The sequence below is a fragment of the Neltuma alba genome, unplaced genomic scaffold (genome assembly GCF_004799145.2).
Source record: "Neltuma alba isolate B1F8T4 unplaced genomic scaffold, ASM479914v2 tig00011283_pilon, whole genome shotgun sequence".
Classification (NCBI taxonomy): domain Eukaryota; kingdom Viridiplantae; phylum Streptophyta; class Magnoliopsida; order Fabales; family Fabaceae; genus Neltuma; species Neltuma alba.
Window position 1 is genome coordinate 458,684 of NW_021635992.1, and position 14,327 is coordinate 473,010.

The 14,327-nt window shown below is 33.6% G+C and overlaps 1 protein-coding gene across 2 annotated transcripts; it reads left to right on the top strand.

Moving 5' to 3' along the window:
- The first annotated feature begins 4,020 nt into the window (after positions 1 to 4,020).
- On the top strand, positions 4,021 to 11,235 carry LOC114711213 (magnesium transporter MRS2-I). 2 transcript variants are annotated; one of them, XM_028895584.1, is made up of 11 exons: positions 4,021 to 4,621; positions 4,730 to 4,759; positions 5,615 to 5,768; positions 5,943 to 6,064; positions 6,681 to 6,755; positions 8,502 to 8,726; positions 8,823 to 8,867; positions 10,302 to 10,346; positions 10,435 to 10,464; positions 10,593 to 10,712; positions 10,800 to 11,235. In XM_028895584.1, exons 1-11 carry the CDS (start codon positions 4,373 to 4,375, stop codon positions 10,842 to 10,844), a joined length of 1,140 nt encoding a protein of 379 aa, XP_028751417.1. In that variant the 5' UTR covers positions 4,021 to 4,372; the 3' UTR covers positions 10,845 to 11,235. The 2 variants fall into 2 exon arrangements, with proteins under 2 accessions (XP_028751417.1, XP_028751416.1); XM_028895583.1 differs by having other exon boundaries at positions 4,023 to 4,621; positions 10,796 to 11,235.
- Positions 11,236 to 14,327: the final 3,092 nt, after the last annotated feature.

A 14,327-nucleotide genomic window follows, 5' to 3' on the forward strand; every position in this document is an offset into this window, starting at 1 on the left:
TAACTTTTTTTCTTAATCTCTTTAAATTAGTCAACCAATTCTTATAATTAGAACCGGAGGTAGTATTACAGAAAAAGGGCGACACATTGTTCTCACATACACATGGATAGTTCCAATTTGATTTTTACACAGATTTTACTAATTCACGTTTGACACAACACACTCAATTGAATATGAAAATAAAGTACTACCTCCGGTCCTTAATATAAAATCTCGTTTGACTTTTATTTTGGTCCTAAATATAAGATCTTAATTCATTTTGTCTCTCATGTTTATTCATTTTTTTTCCAAAATAGTCCTTATAATTATGGTAATTCTAGCCAATAAATTTGATTAGCAAGGATATTTTAGAAAAGACAACACCTATTTATTATATATAAATAACTAATTTAACTTATTTTCTTAATCTACTCAAATTAGTCAACTAACTCTTATATTTAGGACTGGAGATAGTATATACGTCGTTGTTTTGCTTACTAATAACAAGTCGTTCGCAAAAGAAAAAAAAAGTTTACTAATAACAAGTCTCATGAGATTCAAAGAATTGATACTGTTAATCTTTAATTATCTTTCTAAATAACTACGGAAAAATAATTGAAGATTAACATTTAGCCTAGAAAGATCTCATGATATGTTTTTTTTTTTTGAATAAAGTACTGAAATTTATTAATAGAGAGACATCATGCACCCAAAGGACCTATGATCCTTCATCAAACTCCACCTCAGTTCTTTCTGGTGGAGGTTGATCCAAACAGGTAGTTACGGAGACATAACCCGCTGCCACCCCCTTATCAAGTGAAGGAAACTTGGCATCTGATGGTATATGTTTCAGACTTTTCTTCTCCTCCTGCCGCCAATAACAAATTTATTATGTTCATACTGCAACCGCTTCTTAATATAAAAGTTTATTTAACTTTTATTTTGATACTAAATATAAGACACTAATCTAATTTATCTCTCATATTTATTTATTTTTTTTCAAGGTACTCGTAGTTTTTATAATAACAGTAGTTCTAATTAATATACTTAATTAGTAAGGATATTTTAGAAAAGACAACACTTATTTATTATAAATAACCAATTTAACTAATTTTTTAATCTACTCAAATTAGTTAAATGACTCTTATATTAAGAAACATAGGTAGTAAGTCATAATGTTTATTAGTATAACTAATTTTAATTTTTTTTTAACATGAACACAGGGGTGGCTTCTCTCCGCTGCATTATTATCTGTTGCCAAACATTACGTGACTATTAATGGTCGCATAAAAGGGGTTCTTTTGAGTATCTTTTGTATAACAATAACAAAATTAATGTTTAAAATGTTTAGAGTTGATGATCTCTACTTTCTTATGATTTTTTTAAAAGTTAAATACATGTCTAATTAATATATATAACAGGCCTCATTAGACTCTAAAATATTTTCAATTATATGCAGATATCTTCCACTTTATACATAGGTTTCATAAGAAAAGTTTCGTGCGTTAAAGATGAGTTGCACCCAAATTTTTAAATAAATTTTTGGTACCTTTGGACATCAAAATTTTGCAATGAGGAATTTTGTTGCAATATTTCTCTCAAAAATTCCAATAAAGATTGTGTTTATATTTATTTATTTTTTTTGGCGAAACCTCTCTTATAGTAGTTTTTTTTTTTGCCCCTCTACATCATCTCCTTTAAATCTTCTCACAAAATACAATTGGTCCCATTTGATATGAAGTATTGAAAATAAGGGATTGAGATTGGGATTAGGATTGCAATTGGAAAAAATTATCAAATAGTATTTAATATGAGTAATTACTTATTATATAGGATTACGTAAACCCGTAAAGGTGGGATTGGAAAATACCACTCGGGATTGAGATTGGGATTGGGATAACAATTGAAAAAAATTATTAAAATAGTATTTAGTATGAGTTAGTTTTAGTCCTAAATATAACATCCATTTCTCATATTTATCAGTTTTCTCTAAATTACCCCTATGGATACTCTCTCAACCATAATCAAATAGAAGAGGGAGATGAGATATTAAGAAAAATGATTATGGTGTTATAGGAAAAATGTGTCATTTTTCTATAATTAACTAATTTACCTAACTTCCTTAATCTAACCAAATTAGTTAAATGAGTCTTATATTAAAGATCGGAAGAGTATATAGGATTAGGTAAACCTGTAGAGGTGGGATTAGGGAATACCACTCCCTACCTAATCTTATATAACAAATAATCTCTTATATTAAATACTTCTTTATTAAATTTTCTCAGTTACAATTCTAATTCTAATCCCTCATTTTTAATACTTCCTACCAAACGCAACTAATAATCTCACCACTATCTCTTGGGATTGAGAAGAGGCCTTAGGAGAATTATGTGATTTTCTTATATGTTTTATTTCATTTTCTTGGGAATGGTAATTGAAAGTTGTTCTTTATCTTGCATTCATTCTCTAAGTTTCACGTAATATTTTAAAAATGGGATTGGACGTCAAATTGAGAAGGCCAACAAATCATTATTCAAATGGGAGGATCAGCAACAGTAGGAACGTTAATGTGATAATTAAATAAAAAATAATATTATACACATATATTTCTTTGTTAAATCTTAATTAATGTTTTAATAAAAATGCATAAAAAAATTAACTAATGTGATCCTAACTTCCAAGATTTTTAGCATTGATATTTGCGATATTCAAACTCACCCTAGAAGCCTCGCCGTTCAAAATTCTCCTTATTAACTTCTACCTTCCTCTTTCTATCATCTTCTCCAATCCATCTCATTCTCTTTGTAATCCTCCATCCTTTTAACATTTGTGCTCTTTCGCGGTTGCCATTGGCATAGGAAAAAAGGTAAGTCAGCCATTTTTAAGATTCTTTCTATTAATTTCCAACTTAATTTATTGTTTTCTCCCTTGTGATTAGTGTATTAATTTCTATGTCTCACTCTTTTCTCTTGTATTCTTCTTCATGTTCTAATTGTAAGAGGGTATTTGGATGAATACTAAAACATAATTTTAAAAGTAATCTGATGAAATTCAACATAAATATATAAAAAGAGTTTTATTTGAACTTATGTGAAAGCTGAATTTCCCAAACACAGGAGAAAAGTTGACTTAACCCGCTTTCTTTATAAAACCTGTTTTGGATTCTGGGCCATCACGTCTAATTTGGGTAGCGCAATATGATCAGTTAACTATTCCAAACAGTTCAATTTGGCTTTCAAAATCATGGTTTCACTTTACAGGCGTAAATATAATGTCATGTTGGCTAATTAGGAGATAAAATGATTAATTAAGAAGTAATTATCGACTGTTAACAAATGGTTTTTAAATATAATAAAAAGGTTTGACTTGAGGATACATCCAACACAAGCAGGTGATATCCTGACATTATTGGTAACATGCCTTGCTCTTGTCCTCGTTTCCCCTATCATCAGTTCATGCTGCTTTGATTAGTATACATCACCGAATAAAAAAGCAGAAATATTAAAGCCGAAAGCAGCGTGTTTCAAACCAACTTTTATTATTTTACCAGTAAGTACGAGGTGACCCCTGAAGTAATACTCCAATAATGTGTTCGGATAATTATTATACTATTCATTAAAAATATATAATCGATTTGATTTGATGGGATTTTTAATTGGAAAAAAAAGCTGAGCAAATTCAAAATCCCGTGAGGACGTGAGGTATTAACTTTCTTTTCAGGGATAAAAAAGTAATTGCATGGAACGACCAAACCTACTCCAAGTACAGTGGTTCCAACTCACTGCAACAAAGGACCCGTCGTACTTTGTGTCAGGGTTGGAGGAGGGGGCGGTCAGCCTCATTATTTCCTATTTTGCCCTTATCCACGCTCCACGTTCAGGAATTCGTGGGTTACGTGTCATAATCTCATCCGTTGACCTTGTACGCCTCGCCATAATACCCTGCGCCGCGTTATACCCTACCTGGTACCCGCAGACACCCCGTGATGGACACCTGCTCCTTTGCTTCATCCTCCTTCCTTCGTCAACCTTCATCACATACCGCCATCGCTTCTTTTTTTGGGTCAAGTGCAACGTCCTGCTCTCAGAAACCAAACCCACTTATCAACTCTGACGAATCTTGGCAATCAAACAAATTCAATCAAGTCATTAACTGTTAGTTTTAATTCCTGAATCGATAAAAAAGAAGAAAAGGGAGTCTTTTCTCCCCCTCATTTCTCGGAATCTGATACCCGGGTCTTGTCTTCTGGCACTTTAATACATTTTTATGTAATGGAATGTGAATACATAATAACTGTTCGTGGACATGCGTGAAGGGCTATAAGTAATTTTGTCTGTGTTTTATTGCCGTCCTTAAATTTGGGGATGTGATTTGAGGCTGGGAATGGTCAGAGATGGCTCGGGATGGGAGCGTTGTGCCGGCCGATCCGCAGGCTCTGGTGGCTGTCAAGAAGAAAACGCAGTCATCAAGGAGTTGGATTCTTTTCGATTCCACAGGTCAGGGCTCCATTCTCGACATCGACAAGTATGCCATCATGCATCGAGTTCAGATTCATGCTCGTGATCTTCGGATTCTGGATCCTCTACTTTCCTATCCGTCTACGATATTGGGTCGAGAAAAAGCTATTGTTCTTAACTTGGAGGTACCTTTATTGATTTGACATTTCACTCTGTTTTTTCTTCCACTTCGGGATTAAGTTCCGGTCTTAATTTAATATTTATCTTTTCTTGTTGCGATTTTGGGATTTCAGCATGTCAAAGCAATTATCACTGCTGAAGAGGTTAGTCAATTTTCTCCGTTTTGACGATCTTCTTATTGACCCTGTCTGTGTTATGACTGATGAATATGTCAGATAATAAATAACTTACAGGGAGTTTATCAGTGGCAAATTGAATAAATCTGGAAAGTGGAAATTGAGAAAACACTTTATAAATCCTATTCTTTATTCTAGTAACATACGCTAAAAGTTGCTTTACTCTTCATGCGAACCTAATTTCGTGGATAACCCAATAGTTCAACGCATGTTTCTTCAAGAAACGGAGGTGGACCAGTTGTTGAATAATTTGTATGAGGAATTTCTGGTTTAAGCTGTGATTTAGTGGCTCCTTCGGGAGGAACTTCTGCTGATTAATCAATAAGGGCTAGGTGGATTGTAGGCATGGCCATTTCCTGGCATTTTACTAATGCATTTGATGGGAGTCTGGTGCGTTATGATTTTTATTTTTATTTTGGGGGGGGGGGATAATATGTTGTTTGTGGTTTGTTGTCTAATTTATGTATCTTCTATCAAGCTCGTTGATGCAAATGATTATGAAAACAATAAACTACTTTTTAGCTTGTCTTGTCCATTAATGTAAAGCCATATATCATGGAACCTCAAGCTAATGTATTATAAGTTAAAATTCCCGTATGGACTTAATTGCTGACCTCAATTATGCCTAATAGCCCCCGAAACAGATACTGATAAAATGTGTATAATTCAGCCTCAGCAAGTTCATTGACTATCTTCTCTGTCCGGTTCATAAATTTGACTAGTGACTTGTACCTTTATGCATTTGTAGAACATAAAACTGTTTCCAGAAATTGAATTGGGCCACTATTGATAGATTGTAATTGTAGCTAAATTGTTGGATAGGTATTGCTGAGGGATCCAACAGATGAAAATGTGATCCCTGTTGTTGAAGAACTTCAAAGACGGTTGCCTAAAGCAAATGCCAATAACCTCCAAACAGGAGATCGTAAAGAGTATTCTGTTGGACAGTATGACATGGAAGCAGCTGAGGAAGACGGTATGCTTTTTGGATGAGCCATGAGTGGTAGCTTAGTTTCAATCTTTGAAATTTGTCTTCTTTGTTGCACCTTATTTATTTCCTTGTTAATTTCTTTATGATATATTTTTCCTCAGTCGTTGCTTTTACTTCTTTTGGCATCCATCACTGAATGCTCTAGATTATGCAATGTAGAGTCCCCCTTTGAATTCCGTGCCTTGGAGGTAGCTTTAGAAGCCATTTGTAGTTTCCTTGCTGCACGTACAACAGAATTGGAGATGGCCGCTTATCCTGCATTAGATGAACTTACCTCCAAGGTACATATATAATTGATGCCAAAACATTCTTTTGTCCCTTGTATGAAGTTTCACTGTCATCCTGTAACGTTTTTGCCCCCATTTTCTACCTTTGTCTCCCAATATATGATCAAGGATTTCCATACTTTAACTCTGTGGGAATCACTAATGGAACTATCCTATGGGTCATATTGTCGTTCTACATGTATGAGATGTTTAGTTAGTACTTCTCTGCTAATAAAGTCTAACCAACACATTGATAATATTAAAGGCTAAATGACAAATTTATCCTTCAAAGTTGAAGGATGAAAAGTAAAACTTTATTTAAAGTGAAGATCCAAAAAGTTAACCTGACATTTAGGTTTATAATCAGCTTTGTCATCTTTTACCTGGTTAGTCCTCTTTCTCACAAATATTGAGCAAGCGGTGACCGAGTGTCAGTGTCATTTGTTTAAAATGGTTGATGATATTTTTCTTTTTACCGCATTCAGACATCTCAACTTCTTGTTGTGTATTTTTATTTTCACAATATATAATAGATTGCTTGAGGATTTCTTTTTGGTTTTTTTGGGGGTTGGGTGTATGCTATAATTCAATGATTAGACCTTCTGACATTTTACATTGTTGTAATCTGCAGATTAGTAGTCGTAATTTGGACAGGGTTCGTAAACTAAAAAGTGCAATGACTAGATTGACTGCTAGGGTTCAAAAGGTATATCTCAAACCCTGTATTCTGCTGTACTGCTGAAAATTCTGTATCTGAAGATGTTTGGACCTTCTGCCTGTTGATGTTGTTGACACTTCGGAGTTGAAACGGATTTTTTTTTGGGGGGGGGGGAGGGGTTTGTATACTTACATGATGGTGAATGAGAAAATAACATTCATGACTTCAAATGCATTTGGATTGTGTCCACTTCAGTTCCGTCTTCTACACCTCCTCCTCATCAAAATCCATCCATTGCTTTGATCAAACAGCAGTCCACAAGCCGTGTAGCAGCTCTGTTGGCTGAACCTTCTCTCCCCTCAACTCGACACGGGAAGTGAAGAAGAAACCCTTGATCCCAACAACACAGGGTGGTTCAACAAAAGGCTTCCTGTTCGACATGAATGTTTTATTGTTTGCTCTATGAAATGTCATGAACCACAGTTTTGAGCTGTTTGATTCCATCTATTGATATGTGTAGTTTTGATTTGAAAATGAAGAAAGTGTAGTATGTGTATGCATGTGTTGATTCTAAGGAATTCACGTGAGAATGGAGCTTGTGTTGATTCTCATGATTGTTAGAGCACTAGGACATGGGTAGTGAAGGCTACCACAGTTCCTTTGATCACCATGGCTATGTCTCCTGCAGTCAAAAGTTGTTCTCTTTTGGAGGAGAACGAGTGTGAGCACAAGGAGGTGCATGGTGGTGAAGGTGAGATGAAAGGGGATGAAATGAGATACAAGCACCATGGTGGTGATGATAACTTCTGCACTTTAAATGTTGAGGAGGGAAAAAAGCCAGCCCAAAGTTTCAATTTGGTTTGTAGAATTCTGTTCAATCCAAGTCACAGATGGATTTTAATAAAGTGGGGGCACACAAGACATAACCTGAGTGGAGAGAATCAAAATGCCCTTCGTATCAGTTTTCTAGATTTTTTCAAGCTTCAGAAGTTTGTTTCCAAAACCAGCTCTGGTTAGCTCATCTTATGTGTCAAAGTTGTGTTTTACCAGATATTAAAGTTTTTTTTCTGGGGCGGGGATTATATATGTTATCTATAACAATTTTTAACTGCTGTTTCTTGTATGATTTCTAGCTTTTTTTGCTGTACCCCCCCCCCCCTTTCAAGGCACATCCCTTTTTCTTGAGGTAAGGAATAAGGAAGGGAAGATGTATGAAACTGAAAGTTAATTCACCTCCTTTGTTCCTGTTGAGGCCTATCAATTATTGTAATGTTTACAGGTCAAGAAATGTCAAATGATTAAGGCTAATGCTTGAAATATTTATTGTTTAGGGGATTCTAAATATTTGACAATTTTTTCCTTATATTTTTTGATTCTAAAATGTTTGATTCTAGCGTAATCATCAACTTAGATACTTTACTTCTATTGTGTTTTTATGTATGTACCTTTTTTGGGGGGGTTGAAATGGATGATTTTTTCTTCCCTTGAACCATGAAAATTACAGCAGGAAAAAAAAAAAAATCTAAAAGCTCAATAACTATACTTAGTATGGTTGCCTGCGTGTTCAGTGGTACTGATACCCATCTCTCTGCAATTGTTCTCGTCCTTTCTGCCCAACATTCATAATATGTTATCACATATTTTTTCATTTGAGTTCTACTCTTCATTTCCCCTAACAACATTGTCTCTCAATGTGGACAGTGGACTTAATGAAGCTATGTGGTAACATAAGCTCCCTAGATTACTTCTGAATGGATATGTTCCTCTTTCCCTGGTGTGTTCTTGCTAATACAGGTTAGAGATGAGCTTGAACAATTACTGGATGATGATGATGACATGGCTGACCTATACTTGTCAAGAAAGTTATGCTCATCCTCGCCAGTTAGTGGATCAGGTGCTGCCAATTGGTTTCCTGCTTCCCCCACCATTGGATCAAAGATATCCAGAGCGAGTAGAGCAAGTGTAGCAACAATGCGTGGTGATGAAGATAATGTGGAGGAGCTTGAAATGTTACTGGAGGTTATTAGATTTTTTACTTTCCAAATAAAGAAACATGAAGAAAAATTCAGTTTATATTTATGAAAATGTTTTGAATGTTACTGATGTATTTTGCAGGCTTACTTCATGCAAATTGATGGCACATTGAACAAATTATCTACGGTAAGTGACAGCGGAGTTTTATTCTAGGCTGCGAAGTTTCTTATGGTTTGACAAGGTTAAAACTGATAGCTTGTCAATGTGTTAACCTCATTAGTTTCTTGAATTTATGGTAGAGAACGGATTAGATATGCCTCTTTGCTTCTCCTTTTATTACTGTTTAAAATTTGTTTGAGTTTCTTTTCTCAGGAATGATGACAATTCTCCCGCTGTAGCTATAACCTATAGGGATGTCCTCAACTTGTATATGTATATACTGTTAGATGAGAGATTGCTTCAAATTCTACTTGGTTGAGTGATCACATATTCGATTTGATACGAATTAAGTTTTTCCTTATTTTTATTTTCTTTAGTGATAAGAATTATATAGGACTGATTTGTTTTTTGTTTTCATGCAATAAAGGTGAGGATGTTAAACAGCTGTGATAATTTTACAGCAACAAATTACAAAATTGAACAAAAAGCGCTGATATTTTCTCAGGAAATACACATCTAGATTATGGCACTTTAACTCATAGTTTGCGAGTGTATTTTATGGGCTGTTTAGAGATTTCAGTTTTCTATTTTTATTCCCGATCTCAGCTTCTTTTTTTTTTTTTTAGCTTCTTTCATTCCTTAATTTATTGGTTCTTGTGTTAATATTTTTACATTTTACTGTGATGCAGGGAAGCTTTTCGATTTTTTTCCTCTTATCTTTGATGAAACTGATATTTTTAATTACCAATTATTAATTGGAAATCCACATGGCTCGAGAAGAAAAGACTGGAATTAAATTAATGATGGAATATGTTGTGTATGTGGTGATCTTTGGGATCAAACATAAGAGTCTGTGCGCAAAAGAATCTGGTTATATCATAATCAGTGGTGATCTTGAGCCAGCTTGTAATGTTCCCTGTGCTGCGCTAGGGGTGATCTTTGGAATCAAACCTAAGAATCAGCGACATTGAATTCCCAAAACTCTCTTGTATTACTGATAGAGAGTGATCCATCTGTTGAAATGATAATGATCCATCATTGCAACATTTTGTGACTGACTATCATTTTGCTCCTTTAGAGAAGCATGAACTTTTTTGGATTCTCAGTTGCCTTCCGTTTTATGCTAATTCAGAGGCTGGTAAATCACTGTGCTTTGATTGAGGTTGCCCTTTTAAACAGTCCTAATTTTATTGAGATTATGATCATTCTGCTGCTAAATTCATGCCTTCTCGCAAGGGTGCTTTGTGAACATTAAAACTTCTTGGAGAGTTTTTAGAGTGTTGAAAAACTAGACACTCTTGACGTCCGCTTCAGTCCTTTTGGAAGTCTAGTACTCTGTGCTATTTTAGGTTTACAAATTCCATTGATTGATTTTATAGATCCGTTAATGACAATGTGTCAGTTTTTAATCTGTAAACTGGCATATTTTGTAATTGTTTACTTTCTCTGTATCATTTGCAGCTCCGGGAGTACATTGATGATACAGAAGATTATATTAATATTCAGGTTACTCACGTGCATGTTATTGGGTTTTTTTTTTTCCGGTCATTGTATGAATGGCATATAATGTGAGCCCAACTTTCTCATTTTGCAGCTTGACAACCATCGTAATCAGCTTATCCAGGTGCTCTTGAGCTTCTGCATTGTGCATGTCATTTGTAATTATTCTGTGATGTAGCATTTTTTTTTTTTTTTTTTGGGTTTCATATGAGATTGCTCATCCTTTAAATTTATTCTTTTTTATCACCGCAGTTAGAGCTCTTTCTGAGTTCAGGAACTGTCTGTACGTCTATCTATTCTTTGGTGGCTGGAATATTTGGAATGAATATCCCGTACACTTGGACGGAGAACCATGGTTACATGTTCAAATGGGTATGCAAACTATTGCTTCTTGCTCTGTAATTTTTTTCAACTGACATTTAAAACAACGATTAATTATCTCCTACATTCGGCAGGTAGTTATTGTCACTGGACTATGCTGTGCAACTTTGTTTATCTGCATAATTGCTTATGCTCGTAAAAAGGGGCTAGTAGGATCGTGAAATATTGATCATTATTCTGGAAATGTGTTGAGAGACTAACTCAAGAACGCCTACATACTGTGCGGTGATCACTGTTGAGAGAATTTTTATTGTAGGGTGATTCAAGATTTTGTTCTCGAGAATAATAAATGTCGAAGGATCCAGTGAGAGCCACCGAACATCCCAAGGAATGTGGGTTGATATGAAGTATTTTTATTTTTTCTGGCACCAACGCGGCTTGAAAACAGTTCAGAGTCTAAGCTATGAATTCAGATTTCGTTGAATTGTTGATAATCATCAGTGTGTACTTTGAGGGCACACTATTGTACTGCTTTTCATTCTTAGTTGATATCAGTTATCCTATATTTACTTAAGCGTGAAAAAATGTTCACGAGTGCTTTCCAGTTAATCCTGAAGGATTCTGGCATGAACAATTATACTTTTCAACGAAGGATTGGATTAGAAGACATGGAATTACCATGTCTACAGAAAATGGGATTCAAGAACGGAAGACTCTTTTAACGTTTTCTTCTCAAATAACTTCGCAACTACCAACTTTACGTTTAAATTCCCCAGTGTGATTTTAGAACCTGTCATTTTGTTGTCATAATACTTATATGTGTGATTGGTAGGTTCAAAAAGGTATTACAGTTATTGAAATAGATCAGAAGCTTCCTTGTATGATTTGCTTTTGCTGTCTTTTTAAGATCATTTTGCTTGGAAAGAATTATTTAACTGTTTTATTTTATTAAAAAAAAATTGAGAAGAACGATCTTCCGTAGTTTCATAAATTAAAGTGACATGTCTTTAAATAGCTAATTTAAAAGAGAAAAAAAGCTATTCCACTAATTAAATGTCAAAAAAAAAATATTTGGCTGTTTAATTAAATTGTTGTAAGACAAGTAAGAGTGTGTCTCACGGCTTTGCACAAAGCTCAAATTAATTTGTACTATTTATTATAACTAATGAATAGCACATAAAGCCTCATGTAACATGTATAGATTTATTGATTATTGGTTGCTAATTACTAATTAGCAATTCTTTATATTCTTGCTCATTCAAATGTAACAAGCATTTACATGGCATGTGAAAGGATTAATATGAAAAAATTATACATAGATGTAACAAGCGAATATGAAGTCCACGAAAAAATAAAGGTTAAAATCAGAATTACAAACATGGGTCAACATCATCTCTATGAAAAATTCTAGTTTTAGTTTTTTCCCATCGGCTAGTAGAAGCATCATAGCGTAGGAGGTGCTTCATTAATGTTCTTAGACAATATATCAAACCGTCAGTTTTGAGTTTTGATTCTCAACTATCGAAAGATCTAATGAAGTCAAGACATGTTCAAGAATTCCCATAACTCAGCTTGTCTAATGCTACAATTGTTGCAAGGACAAACCTTGTTAGGTCATTCAAATGCTCTTGATGTTGATCCAAAGGAGGTAAAAAAAAAAACATTCTATCTAATTCATTGATGGGCACTTCTTGACTTTCTTTTTGTATGCTTAATCATGCATTAATTCTATCTCATTCAAATGCTCTTGATGTTGCAAAAAGGAATGAAGCTGGTGTTTTGTAATAAAATTAAATAAGACTAATTAAATGAGGCCGGCATACATTTCTTATATTTCATAGATAGCTCTTTATTATTGAAAATTTTAAAAAAAATTATAATAATAACCAATACGACATGTCAGTATACATCAAAACGACGTATCAGTATGCATCAAAACGACGCGTATTAAAATATGACACATTATGTTTTGCGTAAAAAGGAAGCTTAACATTAAGGGTGACTCAAATAATATACCAAAAGATAAAGGTTATAAAACCTAAATTTGAGTCCTCAACATTGCTCCGCATCATTTTCATCGAACATTGTATCCGTTCATTAGGTACTTGTTTCTTCTCTCTTCTCTCCTGGTGTGTTTAATTATCTCTCAATCCTTTATTTCATTGTTCTATTTGGTTTATTTTCTTGGGATTAAAGGTGGGACAACTTTTTCTCAAGAATCGAAAAAATAAATCCTTTTTTACTAGGGTTTTTGTTAGGGATGAATATGATTTTAGTAATGCAAAAACAATTTATCAAAAGATATCTAAAGTGTCAGTCAAATGATTTCGCTATACGATATAGATGACTCCAATAGAGACAAAAAAAGCCTATTTTTTCGACGGCGTCGAAGATAACAAGAGAAAAATAAAAAGGTTGAATAAATATAATTATTTTGTATAAATGCAATTAAAAATTCATGTGTGCCTTTGCAAAAATAAGATTTTACAAATATTATAATTGCGGAAATACATTGAAGGGTGAAAGTTAGATCAGATTGCGAAAGAAAATCAATGAAAGGCGAGATCCATGCTTGTAAGGGGGGAAAAAAAAATCTTACTTTGTCTTCGCCAAGTTACTCACTTTTTCCTTCTATTTGCTCATTCAATAATTAATTTTAATTTAATACGAATTTTATAGTAATTACTCTCTTGTTCTGGCTTAGCATATATGCATATTTTTATGGGCATTTAAGTGAAAATAAATATTCACCCAGAATGAGGATGGATGAATCTTCCTTGCTATAATCCTCTTATCAACTAGAAATTATCTATTTTTCTAGCAATTATCATCAACACGAAATATAATATATATATATATATATAGCAAACTTATCATTAATAAATCATGAGAAGCTTAGTTAACTAATAATTTTAAATTAAAAAAAAAAATCCTGCACAGACATAACTAATACTGTGACTACATGCGTAGTATGTTAAAGTTATTGTACTGATTTGTGTTTGTGCTGATAATATATAACCAAAATAGGCTTAAGTTACTTGGTTAGGGTTGTTACAAGTTAATTTATATACCTTTTATCTTTCTTATAATCAGTTTAGTGAATATGCTTATTCATATATAACTAGACATATATATTTCACTATATATGAATCTTGTGAGCCGATATCAAGTATATATGAGGTAAATCGTAGAATTTATGGCTTGTTATGCTAGATCGATGTTCATATTACATCTCCTATAAGAACTCAGCATTTGTGCTGATAAAGTCAACAATACCAGACAAATCTTAACTTGAATAACCTTAACACGCAACGGGTCAAAATGTCAAATTATACGCATCATCATATTGCTCGTAGTGAAGTAATAAACTATATAATTTGCTTTAAGTTAACTAAGAGTTTTTGTTTTTTTTTTTGGGTACAAGTTAACTAAGAGTTGTTAATACACTCTATGGAGTACTTTGCACAGTTCTGTATATTATCACAAAGAGCATAGACATTAATTATATAAATATTCAAAAGTATAATCTAAGAAGTCAGACCTTTGTGTCTCTACATCGTCTTCCTTTAGTACAGTTCCTAACCTGCATATTAATTCTCTCATCTGGTTTCATTTTCACCTTTATTTTGTGACTGTTTAAGATATATAATAATGTGCTGATTTTCT